The sequence below is a fragment of the Meleagris gallopavo genome, chromosome 7, assembly GCF_905368555.1.
Source record: "Meleagris gallopavo chromosome 7, MGAL_WU_HG_1.1, whole genome shotgun sequence".
NCBI lineage: Eukaryota > Metazoa > Chordata > Aves > Galliformes > Phasianidae > Meleagris > Meleagris gallopavo.
Window position 1 is genome coordinate 29511544 of NC_139410.1, and position 22666 is coordinate 29534209.

A 22666-nucleotide genomic window follows, 5' to 3' on the forward strand; every position below is an offset into this window, starting at 1 on the left:
ATTTATGTCTGACTTTATCTGCTGTACTTTTATTTACTGGCAGACTATACCTCCAAGAGGTCCAAGAGAAGCCTTAGACTACACTCTAAGGGAGCACATAACAAACAGCAGAAGTTGTTAAAAAACACAAGCTTTGGATAACAACAGCACTTTCATATGGATTGTAAGAGAGGAAACAATTGTTTCTTAAATGCTACATGTGTTACAGATAGGACATTCATTAATGTACTGTAGTTAAAGTCACTTGCTTTTTAAAAATAAGAATGGAACGGTTTAAGTCAAATTGTGTGAGATTTGGAGGTGCTCCACTAAGAAGCTTCGGCATAAAAATTGAGGGATTCCAACAGCTTGCCTCTGTTCTACCTACTGAGCCAAATTCACATCACACATGAATAAGCACAACTCAAGAGCTGCCACTGGAACTGCACCCACCTGCACAGGTCCAAATTTGACACAAGATAGCCAAATAAACTAACACTAGTACTAAGCATGAGGAAATGTTGCTGTTATCTTATTTCAAGCTGCTGTTCAAAACCAGTATCAGTGATTAATCCATTGGCCTAAAGGGAAAACGTGGAGAAAAGAACAAAAATAAATCAATGCGTGAAATACTATGCAATGTAATATATACCCAGGATCGATCATATTACTGCTCTGTCAGTACAGTCTGCAATTGGGAAATATCCCTGCCTGGCAGAGGTCACTAGCAGGGCAAATCAGTTGCTTAAAAACATCAGAAGTTCTCATCTCGTATTTCTATTCAATTTCTCTGTGAAAAATAGTTTTCTCCTAATATTAGCACGTCCTTTGTTACGATGAGCTAAGAATGCTTGGTTTTACCCATGTAATTCAGTAAAATTTTGAATAGTTACCCTTGGGATACTGTGAAGGACAAAATATTTGATAAAAAGAGTATAAAGAATGCTAGCGCTGGAATAAAAATAACAATAATAATAATAAAAAATCCTGTCCCACAAAGAAGGACCAAGAAGACACAAGTTGTTTCCTTAGTGGTGAGGTTAAGTCAATACTACACCAAGCAGCTCTGCAAAGATCTACTGTGGTTGGCTCAGAGGCTGCTATGGTATTGTTCTGCCAGGGCTAATATCCTGGATTTCGAGAGAATTAGTCCCAATGAAAATGATGCTTCTGCTACCTGCACTATCTTACCCGGCAGGGCACTGTATAAAAAGACTATTTTCTATAAAGCATGTAACACAGCTTCTTTCTGTGTTTCACTCATCCTACTTAAGTTTAATCAAATTAATGTAAGTATTCAGTGATCAATTACCTTCGCATGGCACTGGGGAGACATTACAACATCTAACAGAAATGTCTTTGTGGCAATATGGATCAGATTTAAAGTTACAGAAAGATCATTCATTGATTACTTAAGAAAAAGAATATTATAACTGTCATTGTTGGTAATTGAGGTTAAAGCAGAATGGCATTAAATGCAATATAGAATGGCTGAAAATTGTCCAGAAGCAAGCAATAGACTTTTCCTATGGTCCAAGGCAGCAAACTCCTTTAGGCTTAGAAGAAGAAAAAGGAGAAGCCTTAGCTGCTCGGTTGCATGACCTCTCCACTGAAAAACTTGTCTCAACTATAAGCCAGTAAGAGGAATGCTAACCAAGAGCAAACGCAATGCAGGAGAGGAAGAATTTAGCTTCTCATGGAACACCCAAAATAGTCTCATATAAAAACCACAAGCCTCAGGTCTATTTCTTCATCTGATCCAAAACGGCAGTTACCATAACTTTACAAAGGACTATGCCTGGCACAATAACCATCTCTTGGTATTTTAGAGTCAGATTTGTTAGTACTCTTTTTTCCTTTCCTTACAACTTACCAAAAATTTAAAAGAAAAACTTGGTCTTATGTCTTGCTTCCTCTTTTTAAAACTTTTTTTTTTTTTCTAGAACACTTCAATACTAAGACCAAAACCATTAAAATCAGAAAGATTTTTCTTGAAGAACGTGTCTTTGTTGGAAGACAGTAGGGAAACTTGGAAGTTATGAAGGGGAGCAGTTGTAATTACTGACTGGATGCTTCTCTCATAAATAACAGCTAAGCCCTGCATGCATACATACTAACCAGAACACATGTGCTGGAAGGCACAGTTATCCTGGGTATTTGTGTAGAAAGGGAAGAAGCTCTGCCCTCTAGATGGCATGATGCACCTGCATATCCCAGCTACAACTGCAGAACCCTGGCAGGCAATTTAATTCCTCCACCTGCACAGGCACCGTGGGCACGAAAGATGAGGTGGCAGTTCTGGGTCTCAGCAGAGAGGTGACATCTGCTCATGGCTAAAGGCAGAGCAGGGGCTACCCCTGCCGAGGACCCAGTACGAGCTGTCTGTTGGGAGGCAGGGAACAGGTGCTCAGCCTGAGAAGAGACAGCACAGAAGTCTGTCCTGGCAGCCTATGGGAGGGGGAGCTTACAGCTGGCAGCAATGGGCAGCATGTGAAAACCATTAATTCAAAAACATCTAAGAGGGGAGAAAATAGATTGTTTTGATAAAAAAAAAAACAACACCAAACTCCTCCTACTTAGCATTTAATAGAACTGCGTATTTGAATCAGTCAAATATATATAAAAGGATATATGCATGGATATGCATGCAGATTTAATGTATCAGTGAATGTAAGGTTACATTATACTTGCATACAGGGTTTTTTTTTTTTTTTTTTACTGAGACACTGAAATTACATATTTGGTTCATGATGATCAGGCATCTGCAGAACCACTACCAAAAATCACAGCCCTGTGTAATGGACCAAAATCAGACTATTCCATATTTGATGTATCTATTCTCTTTATATATTTATAACTGATCTTAAAATCTGTGCTTGTCATCATGACAGATTAAGCAGATTTAAAAATAACTGAGTATTTTATGCTGTAGATTGTGAAAGTGGCAGCATAGTAAAGGCAGTGAATATTGAATTTCACAAGTATGTTAACTGTTAAGTCTTCACATGTGTAGTTAGACATACAGACAACAGCAGAGTCAAACCCACATTGTGACAGGCACTTCTACGATGCAGGTCAGTGTAACTCTGATAATTCTAGTAATTTGGGTGTAATTATAGCTGGCCAGAATCTCAGCTGTAATCTCTAATTTTGTATTCCTGCAGAGATGGAAATCACTACCAAACTAAAAAAAAAGTTCATCACCATGTGAACCTCACTATTGTTTCATCATTTTCCAAGACTAGTGAACAGAAATGTAAAGAGAAATTGTTTTTTCTATGCAAGAGTCATAAGGGATTCAGTTCTAACAGCTGAGGTAAATTAGTTGGGATATGCAGCCAGTAAAGGTCCACAGAATACAGGGCTATTCTTCGTGGTGCTACTTTGACACAAACTGCAGCTATTTATTTAGCTTATGAAGTATATGACTTCCTTTACTGCCAGCCAAATTGCACACATTAGTATGCAAATTAAAAATATAAGATGTGATTCTAAAATCTGTTACAGAGAATTTTCCCCCTGAAGTAAGTGCCACTGTGAAGGATGAGAAGGCTTGGCAAAAGGAGATTTTGTAGAAGCCAGCCCAGAGTGCATACCTGATAGAGACTATTTAAAAAAACTCCCGAGTCCCACTCCAAAATGATAGATGTGTTGGAACAAACACAGTCACCTAGATCTATAACATACTGTTAGAAAATCTCATTTCACTCAGCAAGGAGAGTGAATTCTCAATTGCACCACACGCCTGAAAGCTATAAAAGGTAAGTTACATTATCTCCTGATTACGTGCAAGGAAGCACTATACATGGAGAGAAGGGCACTCAAAAACCACCATTATTTAAGTTATAAAAGTCAGACCAAGGCATCAGATTCCTTCATTGCAACCTAGCAGGGACTCTTTGTGCAGAACATGGTTACCATTTATTTCAATAGAGAAAATTTGACAAGCTTAATAAAACCAAGATGATTTTCCTTGACTTCCATGACTTATCCTTTCTCCACTGCCAACACCTATTTCTCAGATCTTCTGGCACCAAATCATTATTCCTATAGACGTATTCATTATTGTGAACTATTCAAAGAGTGTTTGTTACATCAGCCAAGTAAGTGCCACACAGAAAGAGAATACTCTAAGAAAAAAGCTATTACAATAATTCAGAATTATTGTAGAAAAACTGAATTTATTATCTGTTCTCACAATAAATACAAGGAATTACAGGAAGAACATTGAAATGTTGTAAACTCAATTCTCCTTAATGTTTTGTAAAAGTTCTAGAGCTGAATATTTTCTCTAGAGGATCCTACAGTTTGCCTGTAATTTTCACGTGTGTATGCACCATCACTTAGCAAAAATGAATACTACAGGTAAAGTAAGCACATTTCTAAGCAGTATCCTGACTCGAACAGCAATGTAAATTAAAAATTCATATAAGAGATGGTTTTTTTCACCTCGAAGATGTTGGATTCACTGCCCTGAATCTTATGCTGATCTACTTGAGAAGATACAAATTAGGAGGAATGTAAGTTTCTCACTCTGTCTTTCTAACGTGAAATATCTTGCTCAAGATTAGGAAGCCATTAACTTTTAGTAAAACTCAAAATCACTGCGTAAGCAAGCTGAAGGAGAAAAAAGCTGATACACACCAAAATTCCTTTTACTACAATCAAAATTCCTTTTACTACAATCAATGACAAATAAATGCAGTTTTATATACTGAACTCTATAAGCTTTCCATTTTAGAAGTCTATAGAACAGGAGTATTAGTCTGAACATATTGTGTTCATCACTGAATTAGCAAATTTTGAAAGAATACTACTGCCTGGGAATCTCATAGCAGAAAGAAGAGTCAATCTGAAAGTCTTTAGCTTTTCACTAGGCATCAAAGACTCAGAAGCTCAGAATATTGTGACCAAATTCAAAATATTTAATTTCTGGACTGCTATGGTGATGCTTCATGGGAGACATAGCTGAACATTGTTTTTCTAGACTTAGAAAAGAAAATACTAATACTACCTGTCATTTGGACTAAAATTCAAAAGAGGCACAAGGTTTGAGTTTAGAAACTAAGTACCTTAAGCTTTCATTGAAAACTAAGTAGTCAGAAAAATGAGATAGGCACAGCCTCTCCATGCCTTTCCCACCAGTCATGGAGGCAATGATTTAATGTACAGATTAATATTAAAACACTAATTTCAAGAGATGGAACTATTTGGTGGAACAGTGGCTCAGGAGTCCCTCTATAATGAGAATAGCAAATAGTTACAGCAATAAGTAAGAGAGAAAATCTGAACAGTTCTTCCAATGGGCAGAGCTATTTTCAACCCTCCTGTGTAAATTCATATCCATATTAGATTTTTCTTGACTCTTGCATACCATGAACTTGGTATGACTTACATAAAAAAGTGCAAAGGGAGAGAGAAAATAGGATAGTTCCTTCAGCTCCTTAATATTTTAAATGTCTGCAATAAGTTCACTCTTTTTTCTTAAATACTCATCACATACTAACTTAATTCAATTAGTCTACCCAGAAGGTTTGTATTCGCATTCTATATCCAGATATTATTTTTATTAATATATCTCAGCTGACAAGGTGCATTCACACTGAAAGCAGTTCAGGTTGTGTGCCATCTAGCTTCATGCACTCATCTGCAGTATGTTGAATGGATGGAGAAGCTGCAATGGAAGATGTGAAGGGCAGGAAAGTGTGGCTTGGCAAAAACCGGGTACAAGCATTCGGCAAAGAGATCACAGAAGGAAAGGGTGAAAACAGATGGCAAAGAGGAAAGCATCCTAGAACACAAAGGAAAGGAGTGACAGGTAGCAGCCATGAGATTCGCTTCTCAAAGGTCAGAAACAACTGAGCCACTTAAGACCTACAATAGAAGATTCCAATAATCACAATTGATAGAATGAATTCTTCATGATAGTACTTATTCATGTTTCATTTGAAAATTTACTCATTTCTTGGATTGCCAGAGCAGTTTGACAGTAGCGTTACCAGCAAACAGCTAGAATCAACTGGGCTGTATCTGAGAGCAGTGATGAATCATTGTAAGCCTTTGTACAACTTTGGAAATATGATTTTTCCTGCTTCATCTACTGATCCCTCACTATTAAAAAAAGAGTTCTTAGGCACAGCTTAGAAAACAAATTATAAAAGTCTCCTAGAGGAAGGAAGAGTTAAAAGTAAAATAATCCAATAATTAGGATTAAGTAAGTTGGCCTTTGGTGATGCTCAGCACATTGAACCAAGTTATGTGAATGGTCAAGGCACTGGGAAGACGCCTCTGGCTCAACCAGATTGAATGCACTGGCCAGAACAAAACTGATTGCTGCAGAATATTTAAAGCATTGCTACAAAATATTTAGAAGTTACATCATTTTTAAAGGCAGTAGAGGGATTCAAATTCCTTATGAGCTGAAGTGAAGCGACAGCATACACAAGTTTATCCAATTATTTTCAGAACTACAGGTTCTTTGCCTCTAGATAATGCATGGCTTTTTTTTTTTTAATGAAAAATGATACAATTATTAATTTTCTTATCAATTTACATTGCAATATGTGGAAAAAGAGAAGGGAAAAAAGGAGAACCAGGCAAAAGCAAAACAAAATCACACTCCTAAAGAAAAAAGCTCTCTTCTTGAAAAGGAAATAAGTCACCTTCTCCTACCTCCTTTTTATCTCTATTAAAAACACATCTCTCTTTCTCTACAGGGCAGTAAAAGCATAATATGGGAAATACTTGACATACTTTCTCATTTGTTTAATGGTGATGATACAAAGGAAATTACCCATTTAATACTTTTGAACATTTAGATTATTATCCTGAGTGAGTTTTCTCCCAAAAGTTCAATTTATTAAAACAAAACACATTTTTCTATGATGAACTGCAAAAGGGCAAGAGGGCAAACTTCTATAATTAAAATTAGAGTTCTTCTCTAGCAGATATTGGTTTTACTGCAGCTTAGTTTGCTGAAACTTATCACTGAGTCTCACTCACTCAAAAGCAATCAGATTTTCACAAATGGATTCGGCTTTTTATTTGATAATTTCAATGTTGCAATTTAATGTTGCCATTCCAGTGGTTTGCAATTTGATGCAAAGATGCAAGGTTGTAAGCAGCCTTCAATAATTAGTTTTCAGGACCAATGGAAGTTGTGCCTATGACAGAAGATCTGGAAAGGAAGTTAGGACATTCAGCAAACCAAGGCAACCACTTCTTTGCTATTGATACTTGTTTTAATTGTTATGTATATATTCTGTGTTTAGCAAGGTGTTAGTTGTGTCCCTTCATAGGCTATAGTGGACAAATAATCTCTTTTGAAGAGTAAAAACCTGCCCACATCAGAGAGGTTGGAATTAGATGACTTTTTTAGGTCCCTTCCAAACCAAGCCATTCTGTGATTCTGTGAAACCACCCCCACATAATCAAACTTCATGAATTCCCCATAGCAAGGTAATGGTACACTGCACAGGTAAAGAGAGTAGTGGAATAGGACTGTGTCTGTGATCACAAGAGGCATGCACACTCAGTCATGAAACAGAACACATGCTAGCAAGAACATGATATTGTAACCTAAATGCAGACACTGCTCATCCCATGTCAGGTGGATGTACTGCTTGGTACACTGCGTGATGCATCATTCAAACCCTCTCCTGCCATACAGCCCAACAAGTCTCACAAGAGGCAGCACACCTGCACTTCGGTTACAACAATGACATACTTCTGGTGATCTCTGGAAAGATGAGCTGCGGGCTCTTCAAAGGGCAAATAAGGAGTCAATGCTGTGTGTACCTGCACAGGGGAACCAGCACACAAAGAGGGCTGGAATTCAGATTCTTTTATTTTTCTTGCAGAATCACCTAGGATCTATAATTTAAACACAAACCTTTAATTCTGCCTCTTCTATAATCTGATTTACTCTATGCTTCATGTGTAAAATACACTACACAACCAGAGTAAGCCAGAGCAGTAAGGCCTGAGCTGTTTTCATGTCCTTGAGTAAAAGTATAAGAGTATGCCCAGACAGAAGGAGAGAGGAGAAACCAGCCAGCTTTACAAGGTATTTGACTGCATGCTCCATTCTAGCTCCTCACCTGTCTGCAGATACTGTATCAAGGCAGAAATGAAACAGATGATACAGGATGCACGAAATATGCAGCTGAAGCAAGGAATTATTGCAGCCTTTTTGAGTCTTCCTCCCATCTCAATTCACAATCCCTTTTCTTTTCAAAAAATTGAGGAGACATGCACGGTGTTAAAGGACATACTAACAAGAACAACAAAAAAATTGCTGCTGAAAGAGAGCATTTTCTGAAAAAACTTTCACTAAGTACTCCTTGGTCATTTAGTTCAGAGCCCCATCACCTTGCTTCCTTCACAAACAAGAACTTTCTAAGAAAGCTGCAGCACTGCAGTGGCAAAGAACGAAGTCTAGAAGAACTCATACATTTCATAGTTAGACATAGTTAATTCATGCTGAATTATCTTCACTGCATAAATGCCTCTGCAAACGACAGACTTTAATAGGCCTTCAAAGCTGACACACTATTTATCACTGATTACATTTTTTAAATCAAAGTAACTATGCCTTTAACAGACATGTTTAGATTAAGACTGACACTAACACAGTATATCAGTTTAAGTCACTTGCAATTATGCAGGTGCTTGGGCAGCCTGTATTTCTGTCAGTTAAAGCTAAATTGAGGCAGAGAGCCCATATCCGCACTGAATAACGAAGCCCTTGTCCCAGGGGACAGATACTGCTTCTCAAATGTAGAATATTCCCAAAGTTTTCCTCTCTGCACTGTAACTGTGTGATGTCCTCTTGCTGCAAAAAGGTTGTCACAGTAATAGTGTAAGCATAAAATCTTGCTCTGAGGGTCTGTATAATAGCTAACATGCCCAGGAGGTCCAATAAAGCTTTGTGAAAAACTTCAGTTACACGCATATGGTTTTGGAAGTGTAACAATATTGTTTTAATGTAATTTTATATATATCTACATATAATCACTATTCAAGGGTTGATGCATGTCCGTAATGAACTGTATTTTTTGTACATAGCTGGCTACCATTAAGAAAAAAAGGTTATCTTGGTGAGTAATGAAAGAAGAAAGAAATAATATTCTACAAAGGAGTTCATGTTATTTGCTGTACCTCGTTAACATTTCAGTTTGTGAAGCACTCCAAATACACAGAGAAGTTATCAGGAATTTTTTTTCCTGCTTTGTAAGAGCTTTACGGCATTTGATCAAGCCTGCTGAAGTAAATTAGATGGCATTTTATGAGCAGCCAACTAAAAATGCTGAAGGCACAAAGGACTTCTGATATCCAGGAAATCGCAATTAATTTCAACTACATAAAATGGAATGCGAGGCTGCACGAACCATTTGTTATTTGTCACCTGTTTCATTTGATTAGAAACGTATGGTATTTATCAGTCCGTAGAGTGGAAATAGAACTTGCTGTAAACGATAAAGAATGTAAAAAGATTACAGGTATAATATACATATATCCTTCTTATCAAAGGATATGATAGCTCTCACTTGGGCAGACTACCAAGTCTCTATATTACACTGATTTTTATTGTTCAGTGAGAAAATTTCTAGGTTAAACAGAAGTTAAAAGCTAAGAAGTACTACAGACATTTATTTGACAATACATTTGACAGCACCCAAGAATAAGAAAATAAATTCTAAACACAACTCCACTGATAAGGAATTCATTTAAAGAAAGTTCTTTCTGAAAATGAAGCCCTGTTTCCCACTTAAAGCTGGTAATTTGCCAGTCAGTATCCAACAGACTGAGATCTGCAGCTTTCCTCACCTTGACAGAAATTCCAGAAGAAACCACCACTAACCTCGTATCTACCAAAACAGTAATCAACAAGGACAGAAAAAAAAAATTATTCTATGCATGGAACAGGAGCTGTTTTTGCCCACATAGGTGTTCGAAAGGGCAGAATCTAAATCTGCAATATTGCACAAATACTGACTAAACTATCCATTTAGTCCTGTGCTGATGGACAGCTTTTCTTTTTTTCTCTTCTTTCACTGCAACTTAGCTTGGACTTCTTCAACGTTTTTTTGTTTGTTTGTTTGAATGTGACCAATCAAGAGAAGGTATTCATCAGAAAATCAAACAAACTGCGGACTCAAAGCATCTGTATAATAAAAACACGACACCACTTGCTCACACTTTTCCCTAGATAAACACTGTAAACTACCTTTAAATACACATATATACGTGCACATGTATATGTACAGTCCCTTATTACAAGAGAGGCAGCAGTAAGATAGGTAGGGTGGAAGGATGGATGCTCTAACAGGCTAGGCTACATCCTGGCATAAGCAAAACTTGTCAAAAGCCAAACTGAACGAATAAAAAACAAAGTAATATAAAGAGATATGATTTTTTAAAGTGCTGATATTAATGAAATAAGAAAAACTACTAATGGAATGGGTCTCATATTTTCATTTACTTTCAGTATGTCATTTATAGGCAGCCTTCAGACTCTACAGTGCACAGATGGAAGACCAACTTCACTAAGTATTTTACTAGAATCACTGAATTTACTAATTGTGGATCTTGCAGTAATATCTAATCATGTAAAGTAAGATTAAAGATTCTGACACTCGCTTCACAGGAACTAGCAAACAGCAATTCCCTCCTCTTTATACAGATTAATAAAATATTTAAAGTAATTACTCTGCATATACTAAAGGATTCAAACTGTTAATTGCATATAACTAAAAAAAGCATGTAACAAATTAATAAACCACTGAGTCCTTGACATCACTATTTACATTCCTCAAGACAAAAACAAGTGCAAGAATACATGCCATTAAGCAACACACAATTAACAACATTTTGTTTTAATTATCTTAGACCACAATTAATGATGGTTCTGCAGTTCATCTTTCTACTTTGATAGCTACTTAGACTATTTACGTAGATTAATTATTGATGTATTGGAATTCACTAATATATGTTTTTAACAAGCCTCTGCATAACATTGACATCAGTGAGGGGATCTGTTCACTCACCTTCCAGGTCCAGATTCTGTCAGGCTTAAATGTTACTCTATACAGCTGGGCAATTTGCCAAAACTGTTAACAGCTGTGACATTACTGAAAAACTTCCTATCACCTGAGGACTTGCTACTCTTTGCATCCCTTGACAAATTTAGATTCATGTGTGCACTGTCTTTCCTGATCCCATCTCTGCATGTCTAGACATCATCCCTGTACTCTTCTCAGGCCACACATTCCTGCTTCCACTGCCTGTACTTTTTCTTCTTACCTCACAGTTTGACCAGCAGGTCTTTCCTCAGCCTTGTGGGCATCCTGCCTCCACTGCTTCATTTCTTATGCTGAGTGACAGAGAGCAAGTCACTCCTAAAAAGCTTGTAGCCCTTGACTGCAGCATTCCAGTTGTGTGATGCATCCCACCGCATTTCCATGACAGCAATCAAGTCATCATTTTGTAACTGCACGGTGGTTTCCAACTCCTGCTTGTTTCCCATTCTGCACTGGTGTAGAGGCACTTCAGCACATTATCACTGTAGAGGAGTCCTCCCTAATTTCTTGGAGACAATTCATAGGTATTTCCCCATTGCTTCCTAAATTGGCAGTGTTCCCTAGCTCTGCTCTGTCATTCAGATATACAACCTCTTCCCCAGCAGAATCTAGTTTAAAACTCTGCTAGTAAGCCCAGCTAGCCTGCTGCCAAGCACACTCTTGCCCCATAGATGCACCTCATCCAGTATCAACATGGTCCTGAGGTTGCATTAAGGTTATAGAACCTAACATGAGTATAGGTGAACTGTGAAAAATTAGATTTATACTACAGGGGAGATTCAGTGAGAATAAATGAATATGGCAGGGGGCAGAGTGAGCTTTTACGTGTGAAACTTGTATTTCTTACCTCCAGAGCTTTCAAACGCTCCAATAGCAATTTTGTCTTTTCTTTTTCCTCTTCAGTGCTGTTGCTTTCACTTCTTGAATCTTCATCTACTGCTGTATGATTCTTTTCCATACCTTCTTTGCATTTCCTACTGTCTTCTGACAGCTTTTCCTGAAACAATTTTTTAAAATGTCATTACAGGAAAGAAACTATATAGCTATCTTCAGATCTCCCTTTATACAAATTAAAAGAAGTTACTACTTATTGTACTTACTAAATGGAATCACAAAGGATTTGTTAAATATGCCCCTAGGCCAATTCAACACAAATGTATGCAGAAATAAACGACTACACTTACATTACACTTAGACTACTCATCTCTTTTTAATAACTTGAATTTTCTTTAAAAGTTGCAATGAAAATTGAGCATACTATCTTTCAAAGGAAACACTGAGATATAAAGTAGTTTATTATTAAGGAAAAGCAAACATCATGTCTGATGCACTTAACTTTTTCATCATCTTGAGCTAATATTTGATCTGCTAAATATTGGGCTAAAAACCAAACTATTACCCAAATGCTGATTTTAAGATCCACGCTAATATACAACTGACAGCAAATTTTTTGGAAGTGTACTCACTTCTTATAGGACACTCAGATTGGGTATTATTAGCTGCTGCTGTTTAATGGCTATTTAGTTTTAAAAGATGCCTATAAAAATCTTAAGTTTGAATGCTGAATCGCTTTAATACCATTAATTATACATCAAAGAGCAAGTAAAATATGAAGATTACAAGCAGAAAACAAAAACTCTATCTAAGCAAAAAAGCATGCATTTTCATGAAGAACCAATCTAACTGGAATAACTGCAAATACCTGATAACTCTTCAAGAACAAAACATTGTCTTAACTAAAATCCATAAGCACAAATGAATTACAAATCAGCACTGTGAATCATGTTTAGCCTCATCTTTTTAAAAATCGAGATAGATTAGAAATGGACAACTAGCATGTTAGAACTTAAATCAAAAATCAGTTTTACAAGTTATGGGCTCACTCAATGAATATTCTGACACCAACCATAGGCACAGAGCCTCAGAAAGTTTACTTCAAAGAGCCATTCCATCAGGCATCCAGCATTACTGTTGTCATGATCACAAAGGAACCGTAAGTATAGTCATGTTTTATTCTTGCTTGCTACTCCCTGGTACAGTGATAGAGCATCTATAAAAGAGCCATTAAACCATTTTCCCTTCAAGTTATCTTGATGAGTGCATTTCAATGAACTGAAAACCTAATTTAACATAGGTACCTCTTTGTTGTATTTCAAACACAAACAGTTATTTTTAGGAGAGAGAGAGACACACACATACTGGATGTGGCTCACATACGTAGAAGAGATAGAAGAAAGTATAGCCTGTGATATTTCATCACAGAAGGGGGAGTAATGCAACTTCAATCAGAATAAATCCCCAACACCTATCACCTAAGAAAGTAACCCATTCATCTTCTAATTACAAAATCTGATGAACTTGGCACAGTAGTGGCATATTCAAGAATAAATATCCTGTGATATCGTATGATGTGCACAAGAATATCTCTAAATATTTAATACTGTTACCTCTGCTTGAATGTGTAAGTACAGCTCACCCATTTACTAATAAACCAGTGTATATCATGAACTCTATCTGGAAAAGCTGTAGATTAAATATAATTCGTGCGTAAAATCAAGTTACGGGAAGATGGCAAAAGCTTTGGGTAGGACAGATTCCTGCTAATGTTAAAGAAAGCTGCTGCAAGGAGGAGGCAGAGAAGGGCAAAAGAGAATCTTCCAAGAGGAAATATGGGTCTCCTACATGATGTTGATTAGCAAAAAAATGGGATAGAACAGCTTGCTCTTTTTTTCCCCCTAGGTTCCTACACTGCTTGTGTTACCACTGTTTGAAACTTCTAAAACGTCTCTGTTGTATGCCTCATGTATTGAACAATTAAAGTCGGGTCAGAAGTACAGCAAGGCAGAGCAAACGCTATCCTGCTGATCAATGCAGTTTCATTTCTATGAAGAGGTTCCAGGTGGAAACTGTGCTCTGGCAGTAAGTTGGGCAGGCAAAAATAATAGCAATGAAAGACGAACCAGAGCCCCACTCTTGATCTCCCCAGAGCAATTAGAATTCAAGACTCAAGCCTATACTGATATGCGAACAGCCTGATGAGAATTCTACAGTAAAGCTTCATTGACATCTCTAATACTCTATGTCAACAAAGAGGCAATAAGAATATGAAATATTCAAATCTTTCTATAAGGAAACCAGGATTATGCTCTTCACTGCAGACCTGTTCCCACTGAAATTAATGAGAAACTTACTATCTAGTCCCATCTTGCAGAAGCATCTCAAGCTGGTTTAAACTGTTGCTGCTTTCTTGAAAACAACACTATGGTGCAAATCTAAAATGACCATCCTACCCTGACCATTATTTCGATATACTCAGTTTGCTCTATAAATCAAACAAATAGTATACTGATGATGAACCCTGTGATCAAACACTGCAGGTTCTACAGCCAATAGAAAACAACAGATGAAAACACAGCCCGCATCCTGGAAATGGCAAGCTTTTTAGAATCAATGGGAAGATATAAATCACTGAAGACACTGATCTATGAAGCCATACAATGCAGCGACCTGACTGAGACTCATTACAAAGTTGGCTTTCAGTTAGTTGAAGTAGAAAATAACAATAAATTAAGAGAGCAGGAAATATACTTGGAATTCCAAATAATAATTTTCCTGGAGTATGTAGGAATATAAATAAATGTGTAAAGCCAGTCTTGCCCACCTTTGAGAGCACTGGACAAGAAAGTGTTTCCACTTTTTATAAATAAGGGAGTGACCAAAGTGATTGGAAAGATCATATGGAAACTTGCAAAAAGATGAAAGACATCAAACTAGTTATTTTAGAAACCACATCCTCCTTTTTACCAGATAGGCAATAAGCTGAGCCTCTGGACCTAGCATTACTCACTGGGAGCTGAGTTCAGTGACCTTCCTTCAAGAAGTCATCTTTCCAAGGAACAGACAAATGTCAAAGGGATGCTTAGCCAGCTATTTCTTACCCACTGCCACCTCAAAACTGTACTTTTAAAGTTTTCATTGGTAATATCTTGGCTTGCCATTTCTTCCCTTTCTTCATTCTTATGTTGCTTTTTAGGAATTACAGCATACACACATGCAAAGGTAGAAAAAATGAATTCCATTTAAAATATTTCAATTTGCATCTACAAAGTATCAAAACAAGAAGGCTAGAAGTCTGATGATGCAAAGAATAATTAAAAAAAAAAGCTCAAAAGAAATCTGTTCTAGATTTCCTTTTTTTTACAATGAAAAAAATGATCAGGCATTAATTGGAATCAGGGCTCTTCTCTAGTAGTAATGACAAACACATTATGTGAAATGATCACATAGCTCCTCAGGCACCTCACATTCCAATTTTTCCTAATTTGCAATTTTACAATGCAGGAATTACCCATACAAATTAAAAACCTTTAAGAAAACAGAAATCTTTAACACTGTTAACCAAGCTGCCACAAGAGGAGACCTCATCAAACACATGAAAAAAGGAAGCAGCTGCAGCACAGCCTATGCTATAGCAGCCAGCATGAGAAATGGAGTCTCACACTGAGGAAGGAAGGATCTCATGAACCAATACAGGCCAGGAAACAACTGCACAGAAAGGTATCTGATAGTAGGGAGCAGAGAAGACAGAGGCAAGGCTTTTCTTGGAAGTTGCTTGATGAGAAGATCTTTTGAACACATTAGAACACAATCATGATCTTTTTTTAACATGAAGGTTGATACATGGTCACTGAAACAGGTTATCCAGAGGATCTTGAATCAGAGACATCGCAAAGTTCACTGGAGAAGTGGCTACAGTAATATAACTTGTTATAAATGAATCTGTACTTTACAGTACTGATTTAAACAACAATATCTCCCAAGGTCACATCACAAAATTCTGCTTGAGCCGAACAAGAATTTTAAAAAGATGGAGATCTTTGAGATGCTGATTTTCTCAATGAGCATTTGATGATGACTTGTTTGTCTGGAAGTTGACAAGTAATAATTAGAAATGGCATCCTTACTTACAGAAGCAAAAGATCATGCTCATATGATTAACGCAAATTCCTCCACAGAAGTGTAGCGTTTTGGATGCAATACAGTAAAGATCTCTCAAACTTTCTCTGCGCCATTTACAATGTCAGATTGTGATGCTGGAGTTCATTTTTTTTCTTTTTAAATTCCTTTCAATTCTTCAACTTCTGAAATGTATATGTATATATATTGTATGTTGTACATATGACTTCATAAGGGTTAGAAATTCAAATTATTCTGATTAATGCCTGCATTTTTCCAAATAGCACACGTAAGTCACACACACACACAAGAAAAAAATATATGTAGAACACATATTAACTTAGTTCTTATGATTGCTTAGAAACACTCGAGAAAAAACTGAGCATTTTTTGCAGTGTAATTACGAGCAGATTATATAGTCAGTGGTAGCACGCACTCCAGAATCCAGCCAATGTGGAGTCCAAGCTAACTAACTCAGCGCTTCAAACCATTTAGCACTTCTCATGAACATGTCTCAGAAGCTTCCCTGGGCCTTCCAAAAAAAGGTAGGAACTGTACAGTGTCTTAGATTTCACTACCTCAATTGGTAATCCAGGTAGATTCTTTTAGTTATACTTTTAACACTTTCCTGTTGTCACAAAGGTACACTGTTAACCTCCAAAACCTGAGCTGCAATTTACAAAGCCATATACAGAATTGTGTATGTGATAATAAATTCTAAATTCTGTTTCTTGCAAGGCCATTCTATAGTCTTGATATATTCATAGACTATGTACTCTCAGTGTATTTTCACTGCAGACCTCCTAGTGTTCAGCACTATTCTTCACTGCAAGTGAGCGATATGAAAAGAGAATGTTCAGACTGCCAATGTAGATAAAAATAGTAGATGAGAGTTTCTTTGTACTCGCACAAAAAAACAGCCCCAAGCTATGCACAATGAGCTCAAACAATTTGACTGCACAAACTGAAAAAAGGCAGCAATTGCTCCAAGGACTACTAACTTAAAATTCTAAAAAGGTTTAAAATGTTTTCCAGCATCATCCTACTCACCTTTCTCTCCCTGACATAATCTTTTTTCTTTTCTCATAATGAATTGCTTAATGTGGCTCAATGCCTCTTAAAAATGACCTTTGACACTTTTGCAGTATACTCTGATGTGTTTTACAACCTGTTTCATTTAGTCAAATCTTAAGTACAGAAAGGACAATTGTAGATTAAGTCAGAGTAATGTAAAATAGGAGTGATGAATTCACAGAGTCTCCCATTAGATGCTTTGTACAGGGGCCAGTTACTGATGTCACTGTGACATGAATATGGCTATCTGCAATAATTTTTTTTAATTTGCTTTATTTGCAAATGGCAGTATGATTAAAGCATGACCCACATCTAAAAAAAACAAAAACTGAGCAGTTCATTTAAAATCTTAAAAAATTACATACAACCAGATGGCACAGTCTAAATGATTTCTCATATAAAGCTATTAAACATGACTTCTGTTTTTACCCAGTTTACCTGTATCTATGTATTCAGCTGTTCTCGTGTTTCATTTCCTCCCAGTGGAAGCACAGACTAAAACATAGTTTTGCTTTAGATAGAACATCAGCAAATACAATAATTATACATTTTTGTTTACCTAATAGCTCTTGTTCAGAAGAAGCTGACAAAAATTGAAGAAAAAAGGAATGCACATATATCAGAATGTTTTACAGAATCATCCCAAACTCTTTACAGTTTAGCTTTACCACTGTCAGGAAAAACATGAAGTTTTTGTTTTACATCTCTGGATTTGATTTACAAATCGAACGTAGTGAGCAATAACACTCCCTAGATTAAATATGGGTGATGGAAAAGAGAACAAAGTACTTCCTTTATGTTTCTGATACGAGCCTCCTACGACTTGTTTATCAATCCAAATGTTCTACATATTTTTCTCTCAAAACACTCAATCTTATAGGCTATCGCCCCTACTGAGCATTCTGTAGTCACACTAGTAAACTTCCCAATGATGCTTTCATTGGCTGTTCCAAGCATCACAAATACATATTTTAGACAAAGTTTGGATCAAGAGGACTGTAATAAAGAAAGCCTTCACAGTAATCACTAAAAAGTGAACTCAGCAGACCACTAAGAGTAGATGGAGCGTCCTGTTCAGAGGTCCCCATCTGAAAGTCGGTCCAGGGTATTGAAGTGAGCTACTCTAACCTGTGGCCAATTATTGCTGTTGACACCATCCCGGCTTTAGTAAACGGACACTCACACTAACAGCATCACCCTCCTCCCTGGCACTTCAGCTGTCAAAATCAGTGACAGTTCTGGACTTGACTCTTGCAAGGCGGGCCTCAGGCATGGGGATGGGAGGGCAATGCTCAGCGTGTTTGTTTTCTATCGCCTTTTCAAAACGGAACACTTCAGCAATGTTCAATAGCGATGACACTGGCAGAAAAAGAAAGGTATTTCAAGAGCTAAGTCGTTTCTTCCTCATATGTGTGTATGTGATATCATGAGAATACACATCAGGATTTTTTATGGAGGTACTCTCCTTACTAATTGGTTCGTTAGTACCGCTCTTCATGTAATCACCTTTCCTCTCAGCAAATCTATACACAGCATTTTAACTTTCCTGAATGAGTCCGTAAGTACTAAACTAACTACACTAGACTATTAAAATACCTATCCTTCACTGAAGTACCAACAAGCCAAACTATTCTGAAAATTCATTTGGTAAATTTTATGTAATTAAGGCAATAGAATTACTCTGGATTTAAATTGCTAGAAAGAAGCCTATTTTTATTCCCTTTGCAACCCTTTCACATTTTGTTTTTAATAATGTCTTTCTACCACTTGGATGAAGGCCAAATTGCTCTTTTTAATGAAATGAAACAGTTCAAATGCTGTTTGTTGGTAGCGGTTTGTTTTTTTTTCCCCACAAGAAGGTCCCCTTAGAACTTATACTTGTTGATCCAGTTTTCTGTACATGGTTTCTTTTGGGAATATCACAAATAAGTCTAAAGAACATATCTGAAGATGAGTATTAACGAATATTTTAGAATGAAAGCAATATATTAACTGACTAATTCACACCACAAGCACAAGTACTAAAGCTGACCTAAGAAGAGACCTGTGAGATTTCGGAAAAAAAAAAAAAAAAGTATATTATTATATAACCAGTTTTTTTCTTTGATTAGTAATGCAAATCCTTTCCAGAATAAACATATCTGTATTGGTATACTGTTATGTCCATTCTTATGTTTAAATAATTTTCAAAGATAATGTGCACCTTGGCCCAGAAAGCCAACTGTATCCTGGGCTGCATCCAAAGAGAGGTGGCCAGTAGGGAGAGGGAGGTGATTGATCCCCTCTGCTCTGCCTTTGTGATGCCCCATCTGGAGGCAACCAGGGCTGGGGCCACCATCACCAGAAAGATGAAGAGGTGCTGAAGCAGGTACAGAGAAGGCCATGAGGATCACCTCCCCCATGAAGACACACTGAAGAGAGCTCACTGTAGCCTTCCATCACCTAAAGAAAATCTACAGGAAAACTGGAGAATGACTCTTTAACAGGGAGTGTAGCGACAGAACAAGAGGGAATGGTTTTAAACTAAAAGATGGTAGGTTTAGATTAGATTAGATATTAGGAAGAAGTTCCTCACTATCAGCGTGGTAACGTACTGGAACAGGTTGCCCGGAGAAGTTGTGGATGCTCCACTCCTAAAGGTGCTTAAGGCTAGGTTGGACAGACTTTGGGCAACCTGGCCTAGTGGGAGGTGTCCCTGCTAAGGCAGGGAGTAGGAACTGGATGGGCTTTAAGGTCCCTGCTAATCCAAGCCATTCTATGACTGTATGGCTTGACCTTCAGTCTAGGAATACAAAGGAGCACAAACTGGAATTCAAATGATTGACATAAATGGTCTCTATTATTTCTTACTTATTACCTTCACTCAGAATTAGGGAGATAAAGATGGTTCTTATTACTGGCTAGATCCTCTTGCTCAACCAGAACCTTTTCGGTACTAGCCCAGGATGGGCAATGCAGTGTTAGGTCAACAAAATGCTTCTGCAATCCGACATGGATCCAGATAGACTTGGGACAGGCCAGACTGTCTCATTAAAATCTTTTGGTCAAGTGCCAAGAGACAGACCTCAGACCTGGGAGCTCTGAAAGCAGCTGCCAATGGAAGCTGACAACAATTCCATGGGGATCCCACTGCTCCATTCAGAGTCAGAGCTGGGCTGGAAGTAGCGCTGGGTGCCACTGGAAGCACACTGCAGCAGGCCAACAAATTGGCCTTCGTATTCAAAGATTTTGGCATCTCTCCAAATAGCAGAAAGATTATCTGAAAACTGATAGCTGCTGTGAACTCCAGGAGGTTACTGCAATCTCTTAGGATGACCAAGCAGTGGTATGTTAAAGCCATACTCTTTTCTCACATACAACCCTTGAATTAAGGAAAGGACAACCATAAGAACACCATTACAGGCAAGATTCAGGCTGCAGGTAACCTGCTGTGCATAAATGAGAAGTCTTTGTACATATTAGGATAATCTTCGTCTGTCAGGTTGTGAATCACCTCCTCATCTTGTTTTCCAGAGTGTCTATGAATTTGTTATGCCTGTTTCATACATATAGGGTTCAGCTAATGTATATGGGCTGGTTTTTGTGCACTCATTAAAAAAAAATCTAGAGGAAAGATAAAGCAAAAGATAAAAATAATACAATAATACCATATTGTCAAGGAAAATATAAGTGGAGAATTACAGTAATTATAATACATAATAGAATCATCATAGCAGTCAATCTTCACTACTTGTTTTTATAGATATATAGAAAATCCTGGGAAGGCAAGAGCAGCTTGTTTTCCGAGAAACACAGACAGACAAATTGCAAATTTCAGTTATAAGACTTCAGTTATGTTAAGCATAATTCCATTGCTTTGTTGCTGTATTACAAACAAATGATCAAAAGGGGAAAACTATTTGCACACAACAAATTACGACAAAATGGTAGTTTTGAACAGTGTATGAAGAGCACATCACCCTCCTTTGGGGACAAGAATCCAACCTCAACTTAGTTAAATATGGGAACAAACATTTAACAGAATCTCTGCACACTGGTGGAAACACACCAGAATTAAAACCTGTAAGGAATTACTTGTTACAGAGCTGGTCCTGAATTTCTCTGCATGGAAAAGCAGAACGATAGCAGGTCCTCATGTCCCTTACAGTCCAACAATTCTAATGGAGCTTCCAAGAGTGTGGGAGGCTCCACTTCAGTCCTTCCCTGGGAGGCACAAAACTGCCAGGCTTTGCCTTGTAATATTCTCCTTCGTAGATGAGGGGATCTGGCTGATGCAGTCTCCTGTGTGCACTTCCATCCCAGAGATGTGAGTTTAGTTTTAACGATATATTTCCTCTCTACAATAGAAGTTGGCATTAAAAATTCTACGTGGACTTCAACTAGGGAATTCAACTAGTGCCATTTTTCCAATTCAAGACATGTCCCTTCTATAAAACGTTACACATCAGTAGCCTAAACATTAAACTTGCATAATTTTGTGTAAAGATAAAATTATAGTGCAACAGATACAGCTTTTTTTCTCATGATAGAGCTGTTGACACCAATGTCTGTCCAAGTTTGAAGTGACAGCCTCAACAACTGTTCCACATTTGATTCTCACAAAACACACCGACAAGAAATCATGCCAACATTGCCACCTGAAATATGCCTGCATCATTCATGTAGTCTCACCTCACAGATGCCTATTTCAGAAAGTAACTAGCAAAACACTCCAGGCTTCATAACTGAGAGATTAAGGTCTTTTAGAATTGACATTATTTTATCTTTGTATTGAAGTTATCAGTATCAAGAGTCATTACAAGTCTTCATAATCTCCTCTCCTACTTGTAGCTAAGGCAGGCACATGAACACATATTCACATCTAGCAAGAAGGCAGAAAATGGTCTTAAGCACAAAGCCACTCCAGTGAAACTGCAACATGAACAGATTACTGCTCTGGTGGTGATCTCCTGTAAATGGGACAGACATTCCCCGTGGGGCTCTGTATGCCATTCTTAAAACACTGAAACCTATGAAACCACTTCCAAATCTTACCAAATCCTCTCATCCCTCCAGACCAAAGATCCCCACCACCTCTAAATTCCTAGGCTATAATTGTTCAAACTTTCTGCTACCAGTTAGAGAGTTTAGTCTGATGGGTGCCAAAATGGACAGAGGGACAAACATGAGCAAGGACACTTACCACGATCAGAAAGATATGGAAGGACTCAAACTCCTGCTCTCAGTTACACCCAGGGCCAAAGAAACCTGAAGCATCCAACTATTAAGGCTACCCCATAATCCCCATTCAATCTTTCAACCAGACTGCTTGGTGATGAGTCAACAGCAATGACCTCAGAATGGGTTCACTCTCCTCAACAAATTCCCTAGCACAGACACTTAGGGATGACTGGGCCAGTGATGTTAGACGGGGATGGGGCCAGGCTGTGTAAAAGCCAGGATGTCAGTTCCCAGCAGGGGAAAAAATCTGTTCCCCACTGCAGTATTCTTTTGGAGGGTTTACTTCAAAGAAGCACAGTGGGGCTCTGAAAAGGTTGCAAAGGCTTCAGTCATGAGTACTCATTTCCTCACAGCAA

General features: G+C 37.6%; 1 protein-coding gene across 8 annotated transcripts in view; it reads right to left on the reverse strand.

The window, feature by feature from the left end:
• Nucleotides 1–22666, reverse strand: part of NCKAP5 (NCK associated protein 5) — a 338518-nt gene that overhangs the window by 99806 nt on the left and 216046 nt on the right. For all 8 annotated transcript variants that reach the window (XM_085228902.1, XM_085228905.1, XM_085228903.1 and 5 more), the window contains one exon: nucleotides 11908–12057. In XM_085228902.1, the coding sequence (XP_085085028.1) occupies nucleotides 11908–12057 (150 nt within the window). The remainder of the gene's footprint in view (nucleotides 1–11907; nucleotides 12058–22666) is intronic.